The following is a 23018-nucleotide window of genomic DNA, read 5'->3' as shown; positions in this document are numbered from 1 at the left end:
TGCAATGAGAGAGAGAGAGAGAGAGAGAGAGAGATGCAGAGAGACAAAGAGAGAGAGAGACAGATAGATGTAAAGAGAGAGAGAGAGACAGAGATATAGAGAGACATGGAGATGTAAAGAGAGTGACAAACAGAGAGATGTATAGAGAGAGAGAGAGACAGATATAGAGAGACAGGGAGATGTAAAGAGAGTGACAGACAGAGAGATGTAAAGAGAGAGAGATGTAAAGAGAGAGAGATGTAAAGAGAGAGAGGGAGACAGAGATATAGAGAGACAGGGAGATGTAAAGAGAGTGACAGAGAGAGAGATGTAAAGAGAGAGAGAGATGTAAAGAGAGAGAGACAGAGATGTAAAGAGAGAGAGACAGAGATGTAAAGAGAGAGAGACAGAGATGTAAAGAGTGTTACGATCTCGCCGCGTAGTGCGACGCGATCGTAGGGGAAGTTGAACCCAGATGCAGAGTCGCCGAAGTAAATGGAAAGGTGAGGCAGATCTGTAGCTCTTGTAGGTTGATTTAATAAACGGGGTAACATAACTTCAATAACTTGGCTTGACCACTCATTACAAACGAAAAGTACATGCGGCGTGGCGTCAATGGAAACAGCAAAGACTACGAGGATTAACAGGAAACGAAACCAGAACTAAACCAGACGATCCGACGGCGTCCACAGAAAATCATAATGCTTAAATACCAAAAATAATCTAATCACGTAATTAGTGACAGCTGATAGTTATCGTGACGTCATGCCAGGAAAGGCAATCCAGCCACTCCTGACAGTACATCCCCTCTAAGGGACGGATTCTAGACGTCCCAAGGTCAATTACAACATGAAAAACGGGAACAAGCAGGGAGGGTGGGAGATCTAGAATTGTCCGGTGGTCTTCCACACCAACCCAAGAACAGACGGAGAGGTCGCTCCGGCGGGCGTCCGCGCCAGCCAGAAACGAGACAAGTCAGTGGCAGGTCTGGCGGGCGTCCGTGCCGGCCAGAAACGAGACGAGGCTGAGGTCGATCCGGCGGGCGTCCGTGTCGGCCAGAAACAAGATGAGGCTGTGGTCGATCCGGTGGGCGTCCGCGCCGGCCAGAAACGAGACGAGTCAGTGGCAGGTCTGGCGGGCGTCCGCGCCGGCCAGAAACGAGACGAGGCTGAGGTCGATCCGGCGGGCGTCCGCGCCGGCCAGAAACGAGACGAGGCTGTGGTCGATCCGGCGGGCAACCGCGCCGGCCAGAAACGAGACGAGGCAGTGGTCGGTCCGGCGGGCGTCCGCGTCGGCCAGAAACGAGACGAGGCTGAGGTCGATCCGGCGGGCGTCCGCGCCGGCCAGAAACGAGACGAGGCTGAGGTCGATCCGGCGGGCGTCCGCGCCGGCCAGAAACGAGACGAGGCTGTGGTCGATCCGGCGGGCGTCCGCGCCGGCCAGAAACGAGACGAGGCAGTGGTCGGTCCGGCGGGCGTCCGCGTCGGCCAGAAACGAGACGAGGCTGAGGTCGATCCGGCGGGCGTCCGCGCCAGCCAGAAACGAGACGAGGCTGTGGTCGATCCGGCGGGCGTCCGCGCCGGCCAAGAACGTGACGAGGCTGTGGTCGATCCGGCGGGCGTCCGCGCAGGCCGGATACGAGACGAGGCTGAGGTCGATCCGGCGGGCGTCCGCGCCGGCCAGAAACGAGACGAGGCAGTGGTCGATCCGGCGGGCGTCCGCGCCGGCCAGAAACGAGACGAGGCAGTGGTCGGTCCGGCAGGCATCCCAGCTGGTCCCTTAAGTCTTTGCCAAACTGCCTGCCTTCAGGAAATATTAGAAGTTTAGTACGGTCGGGCACCTTACCCTGTTTGCTCGGGGGGTGGACAACCCTCTTCTCCCAGGAACCCGGATCATTGCTTCTCTGGACGTCGCCGGCCCCGTCCTCCAGGGGCACCGGCGAATTGCCACTCTCGACGTCACCGGCTTCCTCCTCAAGGGGCACCAGCAAATTACCACTCTTGACGTCACCGGCCCCTCCTTCCAGGGACTCCGGCGAATTACCACTCTTGACGTCGCCAGCCCCTACTGCCAGGGACTCCGGCGCATTGCCACTCTCGACGTCACCGGCTTCCTCCTCCAGGGGCACCAGCGAATTACCACTCTTGACGTCACCAGCCCCATCCTCTAGGGGCAACGGCAAATTGGCACTCTCGACGTCGCCAGCCCCTTCATCCAGGGAGTCCGGCGAATTGCCACTCTTGACGTCACCGGCTTCTTCCTCCAGGGGCACCGGCGAATTCGCACTCTCGACGTCGCCAGCCCCTTCCTCCAGGGACTCCGGCGCATTGCCACTCTCGACGTCACCGGCTTCTTCCTCCAGGGGCACCGGCGAATTGGCACTCTCGATGTCGCCAGCCCCTTCTTCCAGGGACTCCGGCGAATTGCCTCTCTCGATGTCGCCAGCCCCTTCCTCCAGGGACTCCGGCGAATTGCCACTCTCGACGTCACCGTCTTCTTCCTCCAGGGGCACCGGCGAATTGGCACTCTCGACGTCGCCAGCCCCTTCTTCCAGGGACTCCGGCGAATTGCCTCTCTCGACGTCGCCAGTCCCATCTTCCAGGGACTCCGGCGAAATACCACTCTCGACGTCGCCGGCCCCGTCTTCCTCGAGCGCCGGAGCATCGTCGCCACTTCTGGGCGGGCAGGCGCTGGACGGGCAGGCGCTTGGGAGAGCGGTGCTTGGGAGAGCGGTGCTTGGGAGAGCGGTGCTTGGGAGAGCGGTGCTTGGGAGAGCGGTGCTTGGGAGAGCGGTGCTTGGGAGAGCGGTGCTTGGGAGAGCGGTGCTTGGGAGAGCGGTGCTTGGGAGAGCGGTGCTTGGGAGAGCGGTGCTTGGGAGAGCGGTGCTAGAATGGCCGTCCGTCACCAGAAACCTGATCCGTGGCTTCGGTACGGGTGCGACCGGCGACCCCAAAGGCAACGGAAGTAATTTGCGTGGCCTTGGCACAGGAGCTTGGGGCACTTGAAACGGCGCGCTGGGCCGAGTAACTTCGGCCACTTGGACAGGCGTGGTCGGCCGAGTGACTTCGGCCACTTTGACAGGCGTGGTCGGCCGAGTGACTTCGGCCACTTGGACAGGCGTGGTCGGCCGAGTGACTTCGGCCACTTGGAACGGGAAGGGCTGCATAGTCCTTAGGAGCTGCTGGTACAGCGTGGTCGGCCGAGTAACTTCGGGCACTTGGAAAGGCGTGGTCGGCCGAGTGACTTCGGGCACTTGAAAAGGCGTGGTCGGCCGAGTGACTTCGGCCACTTGGACAGGCGTGGTCGGCCGAGTGACTTCGGCCACTTGGAAAGGCGTGGTCGGCCGAGTAACTTCGGGCACTTGGAAAAGCGTGGTGGTGGTCGGAAAAGGAGCTTGGAGGGACGTGGTCGGAAAAGGAGCTTGGAGGGACGTGGTCAGAAAAGGAGCTTGGACGGACGTGGTCGGGCGCGTAACTTGGACAGTGGTTAGTGTGTCCAGGCATTGCTTTCGCTTCGCTCTACGGCGTGGCGCTCGGCGCCTCCTCTGGGAGGATTGCACAGCACCCCCGCCATCACGTCGTGCCCCATAATTGGTGGTTAGCCCACTCTGTAATTGCTGGTCGGGGTATTTGTAATAGGAATTATCGGGGGAACAATCGGGATAATCCTCCTCCAGTGGAAGGTCTCGGGGTCCGAATTGGTCAAAGAATTCATCATCGGATTCCGAAACGCCAGCGAAAAAATCAATTTCCTCAACGATGTCCTCCTCACCAGAATCTTCAGGCTCCCTCCATGGTGAATCAATTCCTCTGGGCATAGGCATAAGATAACTTGGGCGCTCTCTGGTGGTTGTACGCACCTGGGCATCATGATGAAACGGTAAAGGCTTCCCAGGGCTCATCTCTAGCAATGATGTGCCTGAGAGCCCCGCACCACGGTGTGTTCATTATAAAACTCCTAAACGATTCTGAGGGGTTTCTTATACACTCCAAGCAGTCGGGTGTCTTAGAGGTAGATGGTCGGCGTCGCCGAGTGCGTCGCCGCGAGCGTGGGTGGCGCTCCGCTGGGTCCATTCTGGTCGGATCGTGCTGTTACGATCTCGCCGCGTAGTGCGACGCGATCGTAGGGGAAGTTGAACCCAGATGCAGAGTCGCCGAAGTAAATGGAAAGGTGAGGCAGATCTGTAGCTCTTGTAGGTTGATTTAATAAACGGGGTAACATAACTTCAATAACTTGGCTTGACCACTCATTACAAACGAAAAATACATGCGGCGTGGCGTCAATGGAAACAGCAAAGACTACGAGGATTAACAGGAAACGAAACCAGAACTAAACCAGACGATCCGACGGTGTCCACAGAAAATCATAATGCTTAAATACCAAAAATAATCTAATCACGTAATTAGTGACAGCTGATAGTTATCGTGACGTCATGCCGGGAAAGGCAATCCAGCCACTCCTGACAAAGAGAGAGACACACAGAGATGTAAAGAGAGAGACCGAGACATGTAAAGAGAGACAGTGAGATCTAAAGAGAGACAGAGACATGTAAAGAGAGAGACACAGAGATGTAAAGAGAGAGAGACAGAGAGATGTAAAGAGAGAGAGAGACAGAGAGATGTAAAGAGAGAGAGACAGAGAGAGAGACAGAGATGTAAAGAGAGAGAGACAGAGAGACACAGAGAGATATAAAGAGAGAGTGAGACAGAGAGATGTAAAGAGAGAGAGAGAGATATGCAAAGAGAGAGAGAGATGGAAAGAGAGAGAGACAGAGAGATGTGAAGAGAGACAGAGACATGTGAAGAGAGAGAGAGACAGAGACATGTGAAGAGAGAGAGAGACAGAGACATGTGAAGAGAGAGAGAGAGACAGCGAGATGTAAAGAGAGTGAGGCTCAGAGAGAGAGAGAGAGAGAGAGAGAGAGAGAGAGAGAGAGAGAGAGAGATGTGAAGAGAGAGTGAGACAGAGAGATGTAAAGAGAGTGAGACAGAGAGATGTAAAGAGAGAGAGATATGCAAAGAGAGAGAGAGACAGAGAGATGTAAAGAGAGACAGAGACATGTGAAGAGAGAGAGAGAGACAGCGAGATGTAAAGAGAGACAGAGACATGTGAAGAGAGAGAGAGACAGCGAAATGTAAAGAGAGTAAGACACAGAGAGAGAGAGAGAGAGAGAGATGTAAAGAGAGTGAGACAGAGAGATGTAAAGAGAGAGAGAGAGAGAGAGAGAGAGAGAGAGAGAGAGATGTAAAGAGAGAGTGAGACAGAGAGATGTAAATAGAGAGAGATAGAGAGATGTAAAGAGAGTGAGACAGAAAGATGTAAAGAGAGAGAGACAGAGAGATGTAAAGAGAGAGATAGAGAGAGGGAGAGAGAGATAGAGAAAGGGAGAGAGAGATAGAGAGAGAGAGAGAGAAAGGGAGAGAGAGAGATAGAGAGAGGGAGAGAGATGTAAAGAGAGAGAGACAGAGAGATGTAAAGAGAGAGAGACAGAGAGATGTAAAGAGAGAGAAACAGAGAGATGTAAAGAGAGAGAGCGACAGAGAGATATAAAGAGAGAGAGAGAGAGACAGAACAAGAGAGAGAGACAGAACGAGAGAGAGAGAGACAGAGAGATGTAAAGAGAGAGAGAGACAGTGAGATGTAAGAGAGAGAGAGAGAGAGAGAGAGAGAGAGAGAGAGAGAGAGAGAGAGAGAGAGAGAGAGAGAGAGAGAGAAAGTGAGATGTAAAGAGAGACAGAGAGATGTAAGAGAGAGAGAGAGAGAGAGAGAGAGAGAGAGAGAGAGAGAGAGAGAGAGAGAGAGAGAGACAGAGAGATGTAAAAAGAGAGAGAGACAGAGAGATGTAAAGAGAGAGAGACAGAGAGATGTGAAGAGAGAGAGAGAGACAGTGAGATGTAAAGAGAGATAGAGACAGAGAGATGTAAGAAGAGAGAGACGGAGAGATGTAAGAAGAGAGAGACGGAGAGATGTAAAGAGAGAGTGAGAAAGAGAGATGTAAAGAGAGAGAGAGACAGAGAGATGGAAAGAGAGAGAGAGAGACAGAGAGATGTAAAAAGAGAGAGAGAGACAGAGAGATGTAAAGAGAAAGACAGAGAGATGTAAAGAGAGAGAGGTAGAGAGACAGAGAGATGTAAAGAGAGAGAGGTAGAGACACAGAGAGATGTAAAGAGAGAGAGGTAGAGACACAGAGAGATGTAAAGAGAGAGAGGTGCAATGAGAGAGAGAGAGAGATGCAGAGAGACAAAGAGAGAGAGAGACAGAGAGATGTAAAGAGAGAGAGACAGAGATATAGAGAGACATGGAGATGTAAAGAGAGTGACAAACAGAGAGATGTATAGAGCGAGAGAGAGACAGATATAGAGAGACAGGGAGATCTAAAGAGAGTGACAGACAGAGAGATGTAAAGAGGGAGAGATGTAAAGAGAGAGAGGGAGACAGAGATATAGAGAGACAGGGAGATGTAAAGAGAGTGACAGAGAGAGAGATGTAAAGAGAGAGAGAGAGATGTAAAGAGAGAGAGACAGAGATGTAAAGAGAGAGAGACAGAGATGTAAAGAGAGAGAGACAGAGATGTAAAGAGAGAGACACACAGAGATGTAAAGAGAGAGACCGAGACATGTAAAGAGAGACATGTAAAGAGAGAGACAGAGAGATGTAAAGAGAGAGATATGCAAAGAGAGAGAGAGAGACAGAGACATGTAAAGAGAGAGAGACAGAGAGAGAGACAGAGATGTAAAGAGAGAGAGACAGAGAGACACAGAGCGATATAAAGAGAGAGTGAGACAGAGAGATGTAAAGAGAGAGAGAGAGATATGCAAAGAGAGAGAGAGAGAGAGATGGAAAGAAAGAGAGACAGAGAGATGTAAAGAGAGACAGAGAGATGTAAAGAGAGACAGAGACATGTGAAGAGAGAGAGACAGCGAGATGTAAAGACAGACAGAGACATGTGAAGAGAGAGAGAGACAGCGAGATGTAAAGAGAGTGAGGCACAGAGAGAGAGAGAGAGAGAGAGAGAGAGAGAGAGAGAGAGAGATGTGAAGAGAGAGTGAGACAGAGAGATGTAAAGAGAGTGAGACAGAGAGATGTAAAAAGAGAGAGATATGCAAAGAGAGAGAGACAGAGAGACATAAAGAGAGACAGAGAGATGTAAAGAGAGACAGAGACATGTGAAGAGAGAGAGAGAGACAGCGAGATGTAAAGAGAGACAGAGACATGTGAAGAGAGAGAGAGACAGCGAAATGTAAAGAGAGTAACAAACAGAGAGAGAGAGAGAGAGAGAGAGATGTAAAGAGAGTGAGACAGAGAGATGTAAAGAGAGAGAGACAGAGAGATGTAAAGAGAGAGAGAGAGACAGAGAGATGTAAAGAGAGAGAGAGACAGAGAGATGTAAAGAGAGAGAGAGAGACAGATATATAGAGAGAGACAGGGAGATGTAAAGAGAGTGACAGACAGAGATGTAAAGAGAGAGAGAGAGAGAGACAGAGAGATGTAAAGAGAGAGAGAGAGAGATGTAAAGAGAGAGACAGAGATGTAAAGACAGAGAGACACAGAGATGTAAAGAGAGAGACCGAGTCATGTAGAGAGAGAGAGACAGTGAGATCTAAAGAGAGACAGAGACATGTAAAGAGAGAGACATAGAGATGTAAAGAGACAGACAGAGAGAGAGACAGAGAGATGTAAAGAGAGAGAGACAGAGAGATGTAAAGAGAGAGTGAGACAGAGAGATGTAAAGAGAGAGAGATATGCAAAGAGAGAGAGAGAGAGAGAGAGAGAGAGAGATGCAAAGAGAGAGAGAGACAGAGATGTAAAGAGAGAGAGAGACAGAGAGATATAAAGTGAGAAAGACAGAGAGATGTAAAGAGAGAGACAGACAGAGAGATGTAAAGAGAGAGAGATGTATAAAGAGAGAGACAGAGAGATGTAAAGAGAGTGAGACAGAGAGAGAGATGTGAAGAGAGAGTGAGACAGAGAGATTTAAAGAGAGTGAGACAGAGAGATGTAAAGAGAGTGAGACCGAGAGATGTAAAGAGAGAGAGACATAGAGATGTAAAGAGAGAGATAGAGAGAGAGAGGGAGATAGAGAGAGGGAGAGAGATAGAGAGAGAGACATAGAGATGTAAAGAGAGAGATAGAGAGAGAGACATAGAGATGTAAAGAGAGAGATAGAGAGAGAGAGGGAGATAGAGAGAGGGAGAGAGATAGAGAGAGAGACAGAGAGATGTAAAGAGAGAGAGAGACAGAGAGATGTAAAGAGAGAGAGAGACAGAGAGATGTAAAGAGAGAGAGAGAGAGATGTAAGGAGAGAGACAAATAGATGTAAAGAGAGAGAGACAGAGAGGTGTAAAGAGAGAGACAGACAGAGAGATGTAAAGAGAGAGAGAGACAGAGAGATGTAAAGAGAGAGAGACAGAGAGATGTAACGAGAGAGAGAGACAGAGAGATGTAAAGAGAGAGAGACAGAGAGATGTAAAGAGAGAGAGACAGAGAGATGTAAAGAGAGAGAGACAGAGAGATGTAAAGAGAGAGAGAGAGACAGAGAGATGTAAAGAAAGAGATAGAGACAGAGAGATGTAAAGAGAGAGAGAGAGACAGAGAGATGTAAAGAGAGAGAGAGAGACAGAGAGATGTAAAGAGAGAGAGAGAGACAGAGAGATGTAAAGAGAGAGAGAGAGACAGAGATGTAAAGAGAGAGAGAGATGTAGAGAGAGACAGAGAGATGTAAAGAGAGAGAGAGATGTAGAGAGAGACAGAGAGATGTAAAGAGAGAGAGAGACAGAGAGATGTAAAGAGAGAGAGAGACAGAGAGATGTAAAGAGAGAGAGAGAGAGACAGAGAGATGTAAAGAGAGAGAGACAGAGAGATGTAAAGAGAGAGAGACAGAGAGATGTAAAGAGAGAGAGAGATGTAAAGAGAGAGAGAAATGTAGAGAGAGAGAGAGGCAGAGAGATGTAAAGAGAGAGAGACAGAGAGATGTAAAGAGAGAGAGACCGAGAGATGTAAAGAGAGAGATCCTCATTACCAGCACAGCAAGTAGTTACAGTAATCCATGTTATTAATTTCAAACAGATTAATTTATTAGCATATTTATACTTAGTCTAACAGCATAGATGAAAAGGAAACAATATTTTGAACAACAGGGTTTGCCTTTTGAAAATCTAATCTTGAACTATACTTTGGCTGACAAGAAAATAAATTGTCTTGCACAAAAGTTTTCTGACCCTTGCTAACCTATATTTCTATACGTATTTTGTTTGTGAACAATTGTTTATTAATGTGTAGCAATATGAATGATTACCTATTGATGAGGTCTTCATTGTCATCACTTTCCATTTCATCCTCAATGGCAGCCTGGAGGTCCCCAATCCGTTTGAAGGCTAGTTTGAGGTCTGCCTGTAGGCTCTGATTTGCAGCCTCTAAGCACTCAATGTCCATATCCTGTTAACAATATAAATTACTATATATATCTTTTAAAGGTAGTTCACACATTGATTAGGCTGATAACTCATAACCATTTAATATTTGTGAATACCAGCTCATGCTTTTTGCGGCTGGCTTCTCCTTCCTTTTTGGCAAGTTCCACCATCTCTTCTTTCATGTCGCGAATCTGTCTCTGCAATCGTTTGCTATGTTCTTTCTCCCGGATCTCATAGCTGTTGTGTTGATCTCGATCCTCTGTGAGTTTTTCCAAATTTTCCTTAAGACGGGCTACAAGGCTCTGTGGAAAAATGAGAGATTATATTCTACACTGTAATAAACATGTATATAGTCACATGTATGACATGTGTAAACATGTATATACACCAAACTAACTGTAATTTGTTAATATGCACATTATGTGTCCCATTAATGAAAAAGATATCTAGTTTAGAAAGTGTCATGGTAAGAAGACCCGGACTAGGACTGAGATTTTTTTAATCACGAGGATAGCCTGGAGCTTGTTAACCTTCTGGGCTCCCATTCCGAGGATGAATGAGCCTTCCTTCGCGGCCAAGCGGAGCGCTGTGAGCTGCCCATCCGTTACGGACTATCGGCCATTGACGGCTGAAGAATTGTTTTTCTCCCTTCTGATAGGATGACGGTGACGTGCTCCTAACCAGGTTGCTGAAAAGGGCGGCGTTCCAGCTGCCAGCCAGGTCACGGTGTGCATGGCAGCGACAGGAGAGGAGGAGGCGGGACAGAGAGTGCGCCGACGGCTGAGCAGGGCTTGATGACGCCTGCTTTTTTGTCACGTTTCATTACAATGGCCATTTTGAGGCAGGGCAGGATGATGGCTGCCTGTTCAAGATGGGGCTGAATGACGACGACCATTACGTGTCATGGCGTGATCATGACAGCCATCTTGAGACGGAGCATGATAGTTGGGCAGAATAACTCTGGATTTTTTAGACCAGGCGTGAAAATTAGGGAAATCTCGAAGCCGGCGCCCCGCACCCTCGCGCCGACAGCGGCGCACCGCACTCACGCACCTATACCGGCGCCCTGTTCTCATGCGCCTAATGACAGTAGTCCACTTGCTACGGGCCCCGGTGATGGCGATTTTCCGGCGGGTCCAAGACAGCGGCGAGAACCTGGAGGACTTGGACGGACATCATTCTGGCGGAGGCCAAGATGGCGGCGAGAACTTGAAGGCCTAGGCCGGGCATCCTTTTGGCAGGGGCCAAAACGGCGGCGAGAACCTGGAGAGCCTGTACGACGGCAACGAGAACCTGGAGAGCGTGGACGACGGCGGCGAGAACCTGGAGAGCGAGGACGACGGCGTCGAGAACCTGGAGAGCGTGGACGACAGCGGCGACAACCTGGAGAACGTGGAGGACGGCGTATACTTGAGCGCCTCGGACGACAGCGCCGAGAACCTGGAGGCCGTGGATGACGACGTATAATAATTATCGGACATAGGCTTTGTCGTCATCATCAACAACAAAAGCCTAATTGTCACCATACAATTATGCTTTTCAGGTGGTCGGCTTTTGTTTTCTCAATCTTATCGTTATTTACGAACATCTGCGAGGCCAACATTTTCTACAGTCGCCAGAATTTAATTACTCTTGGTAAAAGAGGCGATAAATCCATCACAACAGATTACCAACGAACCTACAATATCCCCGAGGACCACCGGGATCTCCGTGGATAGTCAGCACACTCAGAATACGACGGAGGCGGCGAAGGGAAAGAAAGCCAAAGAGGGGAAACAGGGCGAGCCTAACTGCTAAGCTAAGTAAACAAACGGACAGAGCACCGCTTACGAGTATATTTTTGACCAATGCCAGAACCATCACCCAAAAAACGGACCATTTGAAACTTCTGCTTGCTACCAACAGCTCAGGAACTGCAACATTATTCTTATCACGGAAACGTAGCTACACCCGCAAATCCCGACGCCGCAGTAACGCTTGCTAGCTTCACGCTTGCTAGCTGCATGCTACTCAGGCAGGATCGATTGGCCAAATCCGGGAAAAGAAAGGAGGGGGGGCTTTGCATGTAGATACACAACGACTGGTGCAGCAACAGTAGGATCTTTAACACTCACTGTTCCTCTGATTTAGAGGTCTTGACAGTTCGGTGCAAGTCCTTCTATCTAACTAGAGGGTACTCGGGCGATTCGCCTAAAGACGTTTCGCCGACGGACGTCTGGCCAAAGGACAGTTCGCCAAGGGGGGCGTTTGGCCGAACGGATAGTTAGCCGACCAGACGTTGCAGCGCACGTGCTGGCCCTGCCCCCGTTCGTTTGTGTACATGTGTTTCGACCTCGGCCCGTAGGCCATGTACAGCCCATTATAGATAACATTCATTTAGGAATTACAAGGGCATTCAGAACAGAAGAAATAGTAGAAAATAGTAGAAATCCTAATCCAGAAAAATAATATATATTTCCTAAAATAATGGGAAATTATTTAAAATTAAACTAGAAGTAAAAGTGTGCTCCATGGCATGGTATTGTTCTGTAAGCCCCTCTGGTCTGTCCAAGGCACTTAGTATTTAGAAATATGTCCAGCGGAGGGCACTTCTGCATCCCAAAAGCTAAAACTCAAAGAACATATGATCTGATATTTTCTAAGATTAAAGAAGGCAGGTTTAATATTAAAAAGCAAGTGAAATGATTATCTTTGTACTGGCTCTTGACCAATTCATTTGAACCATGTCTATTTATTCCCAAATGACCCATCACTAAACTTGCATCCAGAGGATTTTGTCAGTTGACTTATATAGTCTTATTCATGTTGTTTACGTCTGACAGTGAGCAGTGTTCAGTGAATTTGTTTTGAAATCCATGTCACTCAACTACAATAATCCTTTTGTTGACCCTTGCTGACCCACAGCACTGGTAAAAAAAAAAAAAAAACCTAAACCACTTAGCAAAAGATGGTTCAAAAAAATGAATTAGTCAATGGCCAGTACAAAGATAATAATTTTACTTGAAGAGGTTGAAAAACATGTACACACACGACCGGGGGCGAGGCGAACACACGCGGCGCCACGTCCGGTCGGCTGGCTATACAGTCAGCTAACTATCCGTTGGGTTAACTATCCGTTCGGCCAAACGCCCGCTCGGCGAACTGTCCTTTGGCCAAACGTCCATCGGCAAAACCTATTTCGGCGAATCGTCCAGTCATGACTTAGAGAGCTAACGATTGTCATTGTAATGGCTGTCTACATCCCACCGGATGCTAACGTTAGCGCGGCACTTAGCCTCCTGCTAGCGACTGTAAACAAACAGCAGCTCAACCACCCCGATGGGAGTCTTTATTGTCGCCGCTGACTTCAACAAAGCATGTTTAAAGACTGTTCTGCCTAAGTTTATCCAGTACGTGAAGTGTCACACTAGAGAAGATAAAACTCTAGATCATGTTTATTTTAACATCAAACATGCTTATAGAGCCACACACCTCTCTCAGCTTGCTGGATCCGATAATCTCAGTTTGTCCCTCAATCCTCATACACCCCACTTCGGAGGCTAACAAGGCCACAAATAAAGATAATAAAAATGTGGCCTGAGACGCCCTTTCTCCGCTGGAGGACTGTTTTTGCCCGCACCATTTGGGAACTTTTTGAACACCACAACCTCCAGGACTACATGGACACTGTACTTTACTAGATCATCGGCTGTTCTCTGCCATCACTGGATGACATTGCCAGCCCTCGCTACCTTAGTAGAGAACATTGTTAAGGACCTAAACCAGCCTGGTCACAAACTGTTCCAGCCCTCTGGCAGACGCTACAGGTCTCACAAAGCACGGACAAATAGACTTAAGGAAAGTTTTTTTTCCACAGCCATCAGGTCTCTGAACTTGTGTTAGCACGACACACAATCCCTTCTGTAACTTCGGGCTGTGCAAGAACTGTGCAATATCTTACATTGTGCAATATTTTAGAATTTACCTCGCCAGGATGTGACTTTACATATTTTTACATTACCTATTTTTGATGTTTTTTTTTTTTTTTTTTTACTGGGAAAATGCATTTTGTGGAGTAGCATCACCAATTTTGTTATCCACAGCTGAGTATGACAATAAAGGCTTTTGATTTGATTTGAAAAAAAAATGATGACTGAATCGAGGGTACGACCAATATTCACACAGATTAGATTTGACATACAAGAAACTGCAAAGTAACGGAGAAAAGATGCCATAATGCGGTCGATATGATAATTTATTTCAAAATAGAGAAATGATAAACCGACAAAACGCTAAATAAAATCTATTTTGACATCTAAGAAAGAAATTCAGGAAAAAAAATTATCTTGCATTAAACGCATTACTACGTGCCTGCCATTGCTCACTGATGGCGCCGCCATCTTATTGTAGTTAAACATGCTCTGACTGAAAAGACGCAAGTACACTTACATGTGCCTGCCATTGCTCGCTCAGGGCGGCGCCATTTTACTGTAGATAAGCGGGGTCTAACTGGCCAGACCTGAGTACACTTACTTGTGCCTTCCATTGCTCGCTCAGGGCACAGCCATCTTATCATAGTTAAACTTGCTGTGACTGGCCAGACGCGTTTAGCCACGATACATGTCTTCGTAGTGTTAACCATGTCAGCACATCCCAAAATGGTAATACCTTGAGATATGGGCTTAATGCGTTCCCGGCCCGAGCTCGTAGGTCATTTTACTCGTATCTCAATTTTTCCCATAGGAATGAACTACTGTATTTACTCACACATAATCCGCACCCTGAAAATTGCGTTTACATTTTGGAATTTTATTATTTCTTGCGTATAAACTGCCCCCCTGACTCCCAATTTTCATCTCCATATTCAAATGTGTTACTTTAAGGGAAAATCTTTGAAAAAATAATCAAAAGTGGTATTTCTGAGATACTGTATGAATCAAAAGCACATTATTAGGGTCAATATCAGAAGGAAGTTAATATGCCTGTCTTTGTAAATGCAAAATATCAAATTACTAAATTTGAAAAAAAAAAAAAAGTCTATCTTGATGAGAACTTGATGCTTTGTAATTACTGAAGTTAATGTAAAAAATATCTTGATTATTTTGATAGTTCATATTACCTCAATAGTTGTCACTTTCAAACAAGAAATACAGAAAAAGCGGAATTTGATTTATTTCCAAATCCAGGCTACTCACGTTTGGCCAGTAGGAGCACGTTTAACTAGGTTTAGACGGCACTGCCTTAGCTAAGATGGCCACCCAGCACCAGTGCCCCGAGCGAGCAGTGACGGGAACGTGAGTTTATTCACGTTTTATTTAAGATGCATTTTTTTTTCTTGAATTTCATTCAGACCTCAAAATACTTTTTGTTTAGCATTTTATCTGTCTATCCCATTCTCTATTTTGAAATAAACATTGGCCACATTTGCTTGCGTCACGACATCATGCGCTGACGCAACGGCGCAATTCTTTTGTGACGTCATCCTCTCATGGCGCCATTTTGTCGTGACGTCATTGCGTTACGGCGCCGTCATTTTGGAGTTTTTTTTGCATGTCGTGTTTTTACGCACATATAAGCCCCACCCTCAATTCAGTAATCTCTTGTCTGACAAAAGCGGCTAATGTGCGAGTAAATACGGTAAATGACCGTATCCTGATGCAAAAGCATAATTTTGTCGTGACGTCATTGCTCCACAGCGCCGTCAACTTGCAGTTTGGTGCATGTCTTGTTTTTATGTGCCTATAAAAACTTGATTCTCTTGAATCGGTCATCATTTTTGTCTGACAAAAGCGAGTAAATACGCTGTTCATTATCATGAATATGAATATGTTCATTAAAATGCATTGTCCCTTAATTAAATTAATCAAACTCAACAAATTGACGCAAATTACGGTATAATTTGTAGTTTAATTAAGCAGCGAGGAATCGAGGCCATGAGGACATCATATTTTTTGAAGGCTTGAATCAAAACAGAGATATCATATCTTTGACGTAGCAATTTTTTTGTAATCATGCGATGTTGCTGATGGCACATTTAACCACCTCAACAGACTTTTACCCCTACATCTGATGCTTTTGTTGTCTTTTTAGTTGATCTCACCTCCAGACGTTTAACCTGGGTCTTCTCAAACTCTAGCTTAGTTTCAAGCTCTCGAATCTTGGCCTCTTGTCGGCTCACAAGTGATTTCTCCACCATGGACTGCTCCTGAAAGTCTAGTTGACTCTGGAGGGCTTGCATCTGGGTTAATGTAAACATACTGTGCATTAGTGATTTTTAAATTGAAAAGCACGAGCTAAAATTGCAGGAAAAAACTGCTTTATTGAATACGAACTGCACTGAACTTGGAAAATGTTTACAGGTGAGTGACTTCAATTTGACTCACATTTGATCAGGGTATGATTTTGGATGAATAGTCCAGTTGGGTGGATGCCATGCCAATTTTTTTGGTTTGCAAAATCAAAAATTACAATTATAGGGTTTTTAGAGGTCAATCAATATCTTGGAATGAAATTGGAATAAAAGAGATAAAGACTTATTTGACAGCTAGGATAATCTAGTACAGCACTAAAGTTTGCAGATTAACAGATTTGTGATTAATTAACTATAACTTTAAAAACCATAGTAATTCCTGAATTGAAGGTAATAATAAGAATTATGAGAAGGCCACCTATGGGCAGAAGGCAGGGGACAACCGGGATTGGTGGCCAGCACATTGCAAAGTGCAAGAAGACTGTCAGTCAGTCAGACTGTCTCCCTCTCTTCATCTCCCTCCCTCCCTCTCTGTCTCTCTCAGTCCCCATCGCTCTCTCTCTCAGTCCCCGCTTGTCTCTCTCTCAGGCCCCGTCTCTCTCTCTCACTCCCTGTCCCTCTCGCACTCAGTCCCCGTCTCTCCCTCTCTCTAACACACACATATATATCGTAAAACCTCTATTTCAACAGCATACCGTTCTATGTTCCAAACTTTCCCCCGTAGTGTCGTTCAATTAGAGGGTACCGCTCAAATTTTCGACTAGCTGGTCAGAATTATGTTAAGATGCGGTAAATTAATTAATTAATTAATTTATATATATATATATATATATATATATATATATATATATATATATATATATATATATATATATATATATATATATATATATATATATATATATATATATATATATATATATATATATATATATATATATATATATATATATATATATATATATATATATATATATATATATATATATATATATATATATATATATATATATATATATATATATATATATATATATATATATATATATATATATATATATACCTATATATCTATATATATCTACATATCTATATATATACATATACATATACATATCTATATATACACGTACACATACATACATACACATATACATACACACGCACGCACGCACGCACACACACACACACACACACACACACACACACACACACACACACACACACACACACACACACATATATATATATATATTTAAGGTGATTACTGGTAAGCAATTACAAATTCACTGATGAAAATCAAGATTGGATTGGAAAAACATTTTTATTTGTTCTAATTTGCCATCTGTTAACAAAGTAACAAATGACTAATAGTTTAAAAGTACTAAAATGTGTTTCATAGTACTAAAATTAGACAGATTTCACGCAAAGGAGAGAGAAAGTGACAGAGAGAGGGGGGGCTGGACGTTTAGCATGGCAAGGCGCTCGTAACATAACAAACACATTTAAATGAACTTGGATTACGATGCAGACACACACAAAAATAGGTTTAATCTAACTTTACAATAAACTTAATTCTAATTTTGTTTGAAATTATGATACCTTTCTCCCCCGGGGGGGGGGGGGCTATAATTGCCCCGCCTTCACCCTGACTTTCAGATGGATTAGGGTTAGGGTTACCTATCGGGTTGTTTGCTTTTGTATTCCCTTCAAAATATTCCCAAAATGATGCACACAAATGTAATCACAATAGGATAACGCACGACCACTAGCCAATGATACGTAGTATATACGCCATTCGCATTGACTAACGGGAAAAAATAAAATAAAAATGCAATGCTCCGCCCAGTGCCCGTATAGACCTTGCATGAGGGAGTTGCGACCAGAGAGACATTACACGAGGGAGTTGCGACCAGAGAGACATTACACGAGGGAGTTGCGGGGGGAGAGAGACAGTGCCCATGATGTTCTTATGATCAGCCTCACATGAATGTTTGCTCAAAATTTCACTCGTATGGCACTGTATGTCCATCTGTCTGTCTGTCTATCTATATATCTCAGGTATCTGCATTAGTAATGCATCTAAAAGTTTATGCAACAAAAAATACTGCACATACCATTTCATGTACTTCATGCTTCTCTCTGAGTGCTTCCTCCAGCTGTGCCTGAAGGTCAGTAATCTGAGCCAAGTTCTGCCCTGACTGAAACATTAAAACATTTCAAGAATACTCTATTGCTTTTATGATGGAATCAAAATTAAGACAAGTAAACCTGAGCCACTGCAGCCTTGTGTTTCTTCATTAGCTCATTCAAGTCTTCCTGGTCTTCCTCCATTCTTGTCTGGAAGTCATTCTTCTCTCTCTGTAGACGACTAAGCTGTTCCTCTAGCTGAAGTACAAGTACAAACAATGTCAGATAATAGTGACAGGTTGCTTAGGGCGAGACACAAATGAAACACCTGGTCATTTGGTTTGGTTAAATAGTCTGAGAATGTGAAATTCAGCACCGTCAAATTGTCTAAAAGTGTTCAATATGCTTGTGGTCTCAACCACGGATGACTTAATATATTGTAACATGACTGAAACAATCAGATCTAATAAAAAGCCTTCATTGTCATCATAAACAGCCGCATATAACGAAATTGGTGGTACTACTCCACAAAGTGCGAGTTCCCAGTACAAAAAAGAAACAAACATAAAAAGCAATGTAAAAATACAAAAAGTCCCAGTTATTCAAATCAAATCAGTCAAAATCAAAAGCCTTTATTGCCATTATACACAGCTGTGTATAATGAAATTGGTGGTGCTACTGCACAAAGTGTGTTTTCCCAGTAAAAGAACATAAATAAGTAATTTATAAATATAAAGTCACATCCTGGCACAGTACATTCTAAAATAATGCACAATCTAAGATATTGCACATTGTTATTGCACACTCTGAACTTATTGCACAGGAGGGATTGTGTGTCGGGCTAACGCAAGTTCAGAGTCCTGATGGCTGTGGGAAAAAAAATGTCCTTAAGTCTATTTGTCCGTGCTTTGTGAGACCTGGCTGGTATGGGTCCCCGACAATGTTCCCGGCCGGCACTGCTGAGGTAGCGTTCAGGTGGCAATGTCTTCCTGTGAGGGCAGAGAGCAGCCGATGATCTTCTGGATGGTCATGATAACTCTGCATGGGTTTTCTATCTGCTGCTGTTTTCAGCATACCACACTGTTATGCAGTATGCCAGGATGTTCTCCACAGTGGCTTTATAGAAGGTTACCAGAATCTTAGTGTCCAAGTTGTTTCTCCTGAGTAGTGTGTAGTGTATGGAATGTATTCATTATACTTTTATTTTGTGTAGTCATTAGAATATAATTTTGCATGGATTTGGTCTTTTGGAAATGTCCAGCAACTATGACACTGCCCATTCCTTTGTCTATGTTTTCCCACCTTAAGTTTGTAACACCACCCATTTCTATGTCACAGGATCTTTGTCAATAAAGTGAGCTGAGCTGTGGGGGTTTGGCAGGGATTCAAGCTGGTCGGCGGGAAGATAGACACATCTTCCATCCCTAGCCTCTTTTGACCCTCCTTCAGCAGAAGCTAGAAAATCTCATGCCTCTGTGTGCTTCCTCTGATTCGAAGTTATTGAATGTATAAGGATTAAATCCCCTCAGGAAATGGACCTGCGGTGTTTGTAGACAGGAAAGCTTGTCCGTCCATGACGTGGACTGCCAAAAATTTGAAGGACTGGACCCTGTCTACGCAGACTCCATTTATGAGTGGGGCCAGATCTGTGCAGCGTTTGCGAAAGTCAAGGATTATTTCTTTAGTTTGTGTGGTGTTTAGTGTGAGATTGTTCACCAAACACCACAAAGACAGTTTGTTGACCTTATCTCTGTAGGCCGACTCATCCCCCCTTGAGATGAGTCCGACCACAGTGGTGTCATCGGCAAATTTGATGATGGAGTTAGACTGGTGGGTCGGTGTACACTCGTATATGTACAGGGAGTATAGAAGAGGACACAGCCTTGAGGGGAGCCAGTGCTCAGTGTAATGCAAGTCTAACAGTTTGTGGACGGTTGGTTTAGAAGTTCTTAATCCAGCATCAGATGTAAGAGGATAGTCCAAGGTGGGATAGTTTGTCAGCCAGAATGTGCGGTATTATAGTGTTGAAAGCTGAGCTATACTCAATGAAAAGCATCGTCACGTTGTTCCCATGGTGATACAGGTGGCTCAGGGCTCTGTGTAGTCCTATGGCGATGGCGTCCTCAGTGGCCTATTTGCTATATAAGCAAAATGATGAGGGTCAACTGAGGGAGGGATTGTATCCCTGATACGGTGGGAAGCCAACTTTTCAAAGCACTCCATGATCACAGGCGTAAGTGCAACAGGCATATAATCATTCAGGCTGTCAATGATTGTTTTTTTAGGAACAGGGAAAATGCTGGCAGATTTCAGGCAGGATGGGATGATGATTGGATTGGATAACTATATTCATCCCAATTCGGGAAATGTTATTGTGACAGTAGCAAGAAGGTGATAATTCATATACATGAAAGGCATAGTTACATAGTTTCAAGTAGATAATGCAGTTGCAAAAGCCACAGAACAACAAAGCAAAAGCACAAAGCAAAGCAAAGTATATGGGATCAATAAGAATCATTAAATTAAATAATTAAGACAGAAAAGCGGCAAAATCACAAAATGAGATAGAGCGGACGGAGCTACCGCTACCGGCGGCCACTCCGGCGCCATTTTGGTTGCGGTAGCTAAAATAATACAGACTCAAAAAGTCGTTGTAAAGTTGGACAAAACTGGAACCACACAGGATGGCTTCCACAAGATGGGGAACTTCTGTAGAATGTGACTGAGGTAGAGAATATGCAGTCACTCTTCCAAGCTTATTTGCACAGTTCCTCAGTAGCCTGGAGCTGAATAATCAACAATAGCAGAGTAGAACCCCTCGACTGCATCTCCGGCCTGGTAAGCGCCGACAGATTTTCTATTTTATCGTGGAGGGATCTCATTTTCCCCATTATAATAGATGGAATGATTGGTCTTAAATGTTGCTTCTTCTCTTTCTGGAACCTTTTGTCCAGCTCCGAATTTCCAGCGACATTGAGGTGTTGCTCCTTTTGCTGCGTATTGTAACAGCTAGTCCCATGCGTATGACAACGTAGGCATGGCTGAATGGTTCCAACAAAGAAGTCGCAGAAAGAAGCCAGGCTAATAGAACAGGGAAAGTTGTAAAAACATTAAAGCAAAAAGTATAAAGTACAAAGTAAAGTAAATAGGAATCTACGTGTTAAGAAATATTACAATCAAAAAAAGATAGAAATGCTGTAAAACACAAAAAACAAATAAGATTGGAAAGAGCTACTCCCACTGGCTGCCACGTGACTGCACCATCTTCCAGAGTAAAAAAAAAAAAAACACTTCTGTGGCACGGAACAATTTAAAATCTTTCTGAAAACACCAGTCAGCTGGTCAGCACAGGCTTTTGTGCAGATACTCCTTCAGGGCCAGCAGCATTCCTGGTCTTCACAGTCCGCAGTACCTGTCTCACTTCATGTTCCTGAAGCTTCAGTGTACTGCTGGAGGGTGGTGGTGGATGTGTTGACACTGGGTCTGATTTTTCATTCTTAAAGCGAGCAAAGAGATGGCTCAGTTCCTTCGCTAGTGAGGGATCTGCGTTAACAGACACATTATTGTCATTCTAATTGGTAATGTGTCGTACTTCCTGCCACATCTTCTTTGGGTTATTTTATGGTAAATGTTCCTCCATTTTCCTCGTATATGCTGCCTTGGCCTTTTTAATGCCTCTCTTCAGGTCTGCTCTGGCTGTGCTGTATTGTACCTTGTACCCTGACCTGAAAGTGGTGTTAGCAAGGGTGATCAGACAGAACAACAAAGCAAAATCACAAACCAAATCAAAGTAAATGGGATCACCCAGAATCACCAAATCAAATTATCAAGACAGAAATCAGCCAAAACACAAAGCGAGCAAGAGTAGACGGAGCCATCGCCGCCAGCTGCCACTTGAACGGTGCCATCTTGGTTGCGGTAGCTAAAACGGATAAATACTCAAAAAGACGTCGTAAAGTTGTACAAAGACTGGCCCCAGGAAAAACCTGTACACGTGTATTAACAGTGACAGTGTCCGTAAGGTTTTTGCTGTAGGTGATTACCGTGTCCGTGAAGTCCTGGAGGTTGTGGTGTTCAAAAAGTTCCCAAATGGTGCGGGAAAAACAGTCCAGCAGCTGAGAAAGGGCATCCTCAGGCCATGTTTTTATTATCTTTATTTGTGGCCTTGTTAGCCTCCGGAGTGGGGTGAGTGAGGAACAGGCAGAGATGGTCCGATCCAGAAAGGTGAGGGAGGGATGTGTTTGATGTTAGAATAAACATGGTCTAGAGTTTTATCTCCTTTGGTGTGACACTTGACCTACTGAATAAACTTAGGCAGAACAGTCTTTAAACATGCTCTGTTGAAGTCATCGGCGACAAAAAAGACTCCATTGGAGTGGTCAAGCTGCAAGTTTGTCGCTTGACGTTCGTACCCGGTGGGATGTACACAGCCATTACAATGACAATCGTTAGCTCCCTCGGTAGATAAAAGTCATTGTGTATGTACACGCATCCCCGGTTTGCTTTCTTTCCCTTGCCGCTTGTGTCGTAACCTGGGTGGGCTGGCTATCCACGGAGATACCGGTGGTCTCGAGATGTCCTCTGGGATATTGTAGGTTCATTGGTAATCTGTTGTGATGGATATATCACATCTCCTAACGAGAGTAATTAAATCCTGGCAACTGTAGAAAACTGGAGAGCAGAGAGCCGCTACACCCTAAGTAACATAAGATAATCTGAAGCCCATGAACAGATATTTAGCTAGTGTAGTGTATGATGATGATGATGATCCCAGAGGTTTGTCTTTATTCATTCATTTTCGCCACGACACGCAACATCCTTCTGTAAAATCCCTAGCATTTTTGTCACACCATGTCTTATTTTGAGGCAACATCCACCCCTTTTACGGGATATCACAGAGGTACTCTGCTTGGCACATGGGGTCCTTTATGGCTCTTTTGTATGAAACTGGTGGTGAGAGATTTTCAGGGAAATACTGAGGAAAGAGTGGAGGAATACTTACCGTCTGTTTGGTTTTTGAGATATCATCCATTTGAACATGCAAGTCTTCAATCTCCACCTCCATGGATTTACGGGCTTTAACAGCAGCTGCACAAGTTAAATCAGACTCCTCCAGCTAGACAGAAAGAAAGAAAAAATTAAATAGTTATATTTAAGTCTTGAATTACACTGTGAATGCACCTGATTCTTAAGTTGAGCAATTTCCCGCTTGCTTGGTGCATTGTTTTTTATGTGATCCAACATTATATGGGCATCAGCAAGCAAAG

At 45.1% G+C, this 23018-nt stretch overlaps 1 protein-coding gene across 3 annotated transcripts in view; it reads right to left on the bottom strand.

The window, feature by feature from the left end:
• myo18ab (myosin XVIIIA b) overlaps positions 1-23018 on the bottom strand; it is a 154347-nt gene that overhangs the window by 7228 nt on the left and 124101 nt on the right. For all 3 annotated transcript variants that reach the window (XM_077722067.1, XM_077722068.1, XM_077722070.1), the window contains 7 exons: positions 22933-23018; positions 22754-22867; positions 17893-18009; positions 17739-17822; positions 15472-15609; positions 9509-9694; positions 9275-9414 (listed from right to left, as the gene is read on the bottom strand). The exon at positions 22933-23018 is cut by the window's right edge and continues 61 nt beyond it. In XM_077722067.1, coding sequence (XP_077578193.1) covers positions 9275-9414; positions 9509-9694; positions 15472-15609; positions 17739-17822; positions 17893-18009; positions 22754-22867; positions 22933-23018 — 865 coding nt within the window. The remainder of the gene's footprint in view (positions 1-9274; positions 9415-9508; positions 9695-15471; positions 15610-17738; positions 17823-17892; positions 18010-22753; positions 22868-22932) is intronic.

The sequence above is a fragment of the Stigmatopora nigra genome, chromosome 8 (assembly GCF_051989575.1).
Source record: "Stigmatopora nigra isolate UIUO_SnigA chromosome 8, RoL_Snig_1.1, whole genome shotgun sequence".
NCBI lineage: Eukaryota > Metazoa > Chordata > Actinopteri > Syngnathiformes > Syngnathidae > Stigmatopora > Stigmatopora nigra.
The sequence above is the reverse complement of the archived record's forward strand: the minus strand, read 5'-3'. Positions and strand labels throughout refer to the sequence as shown.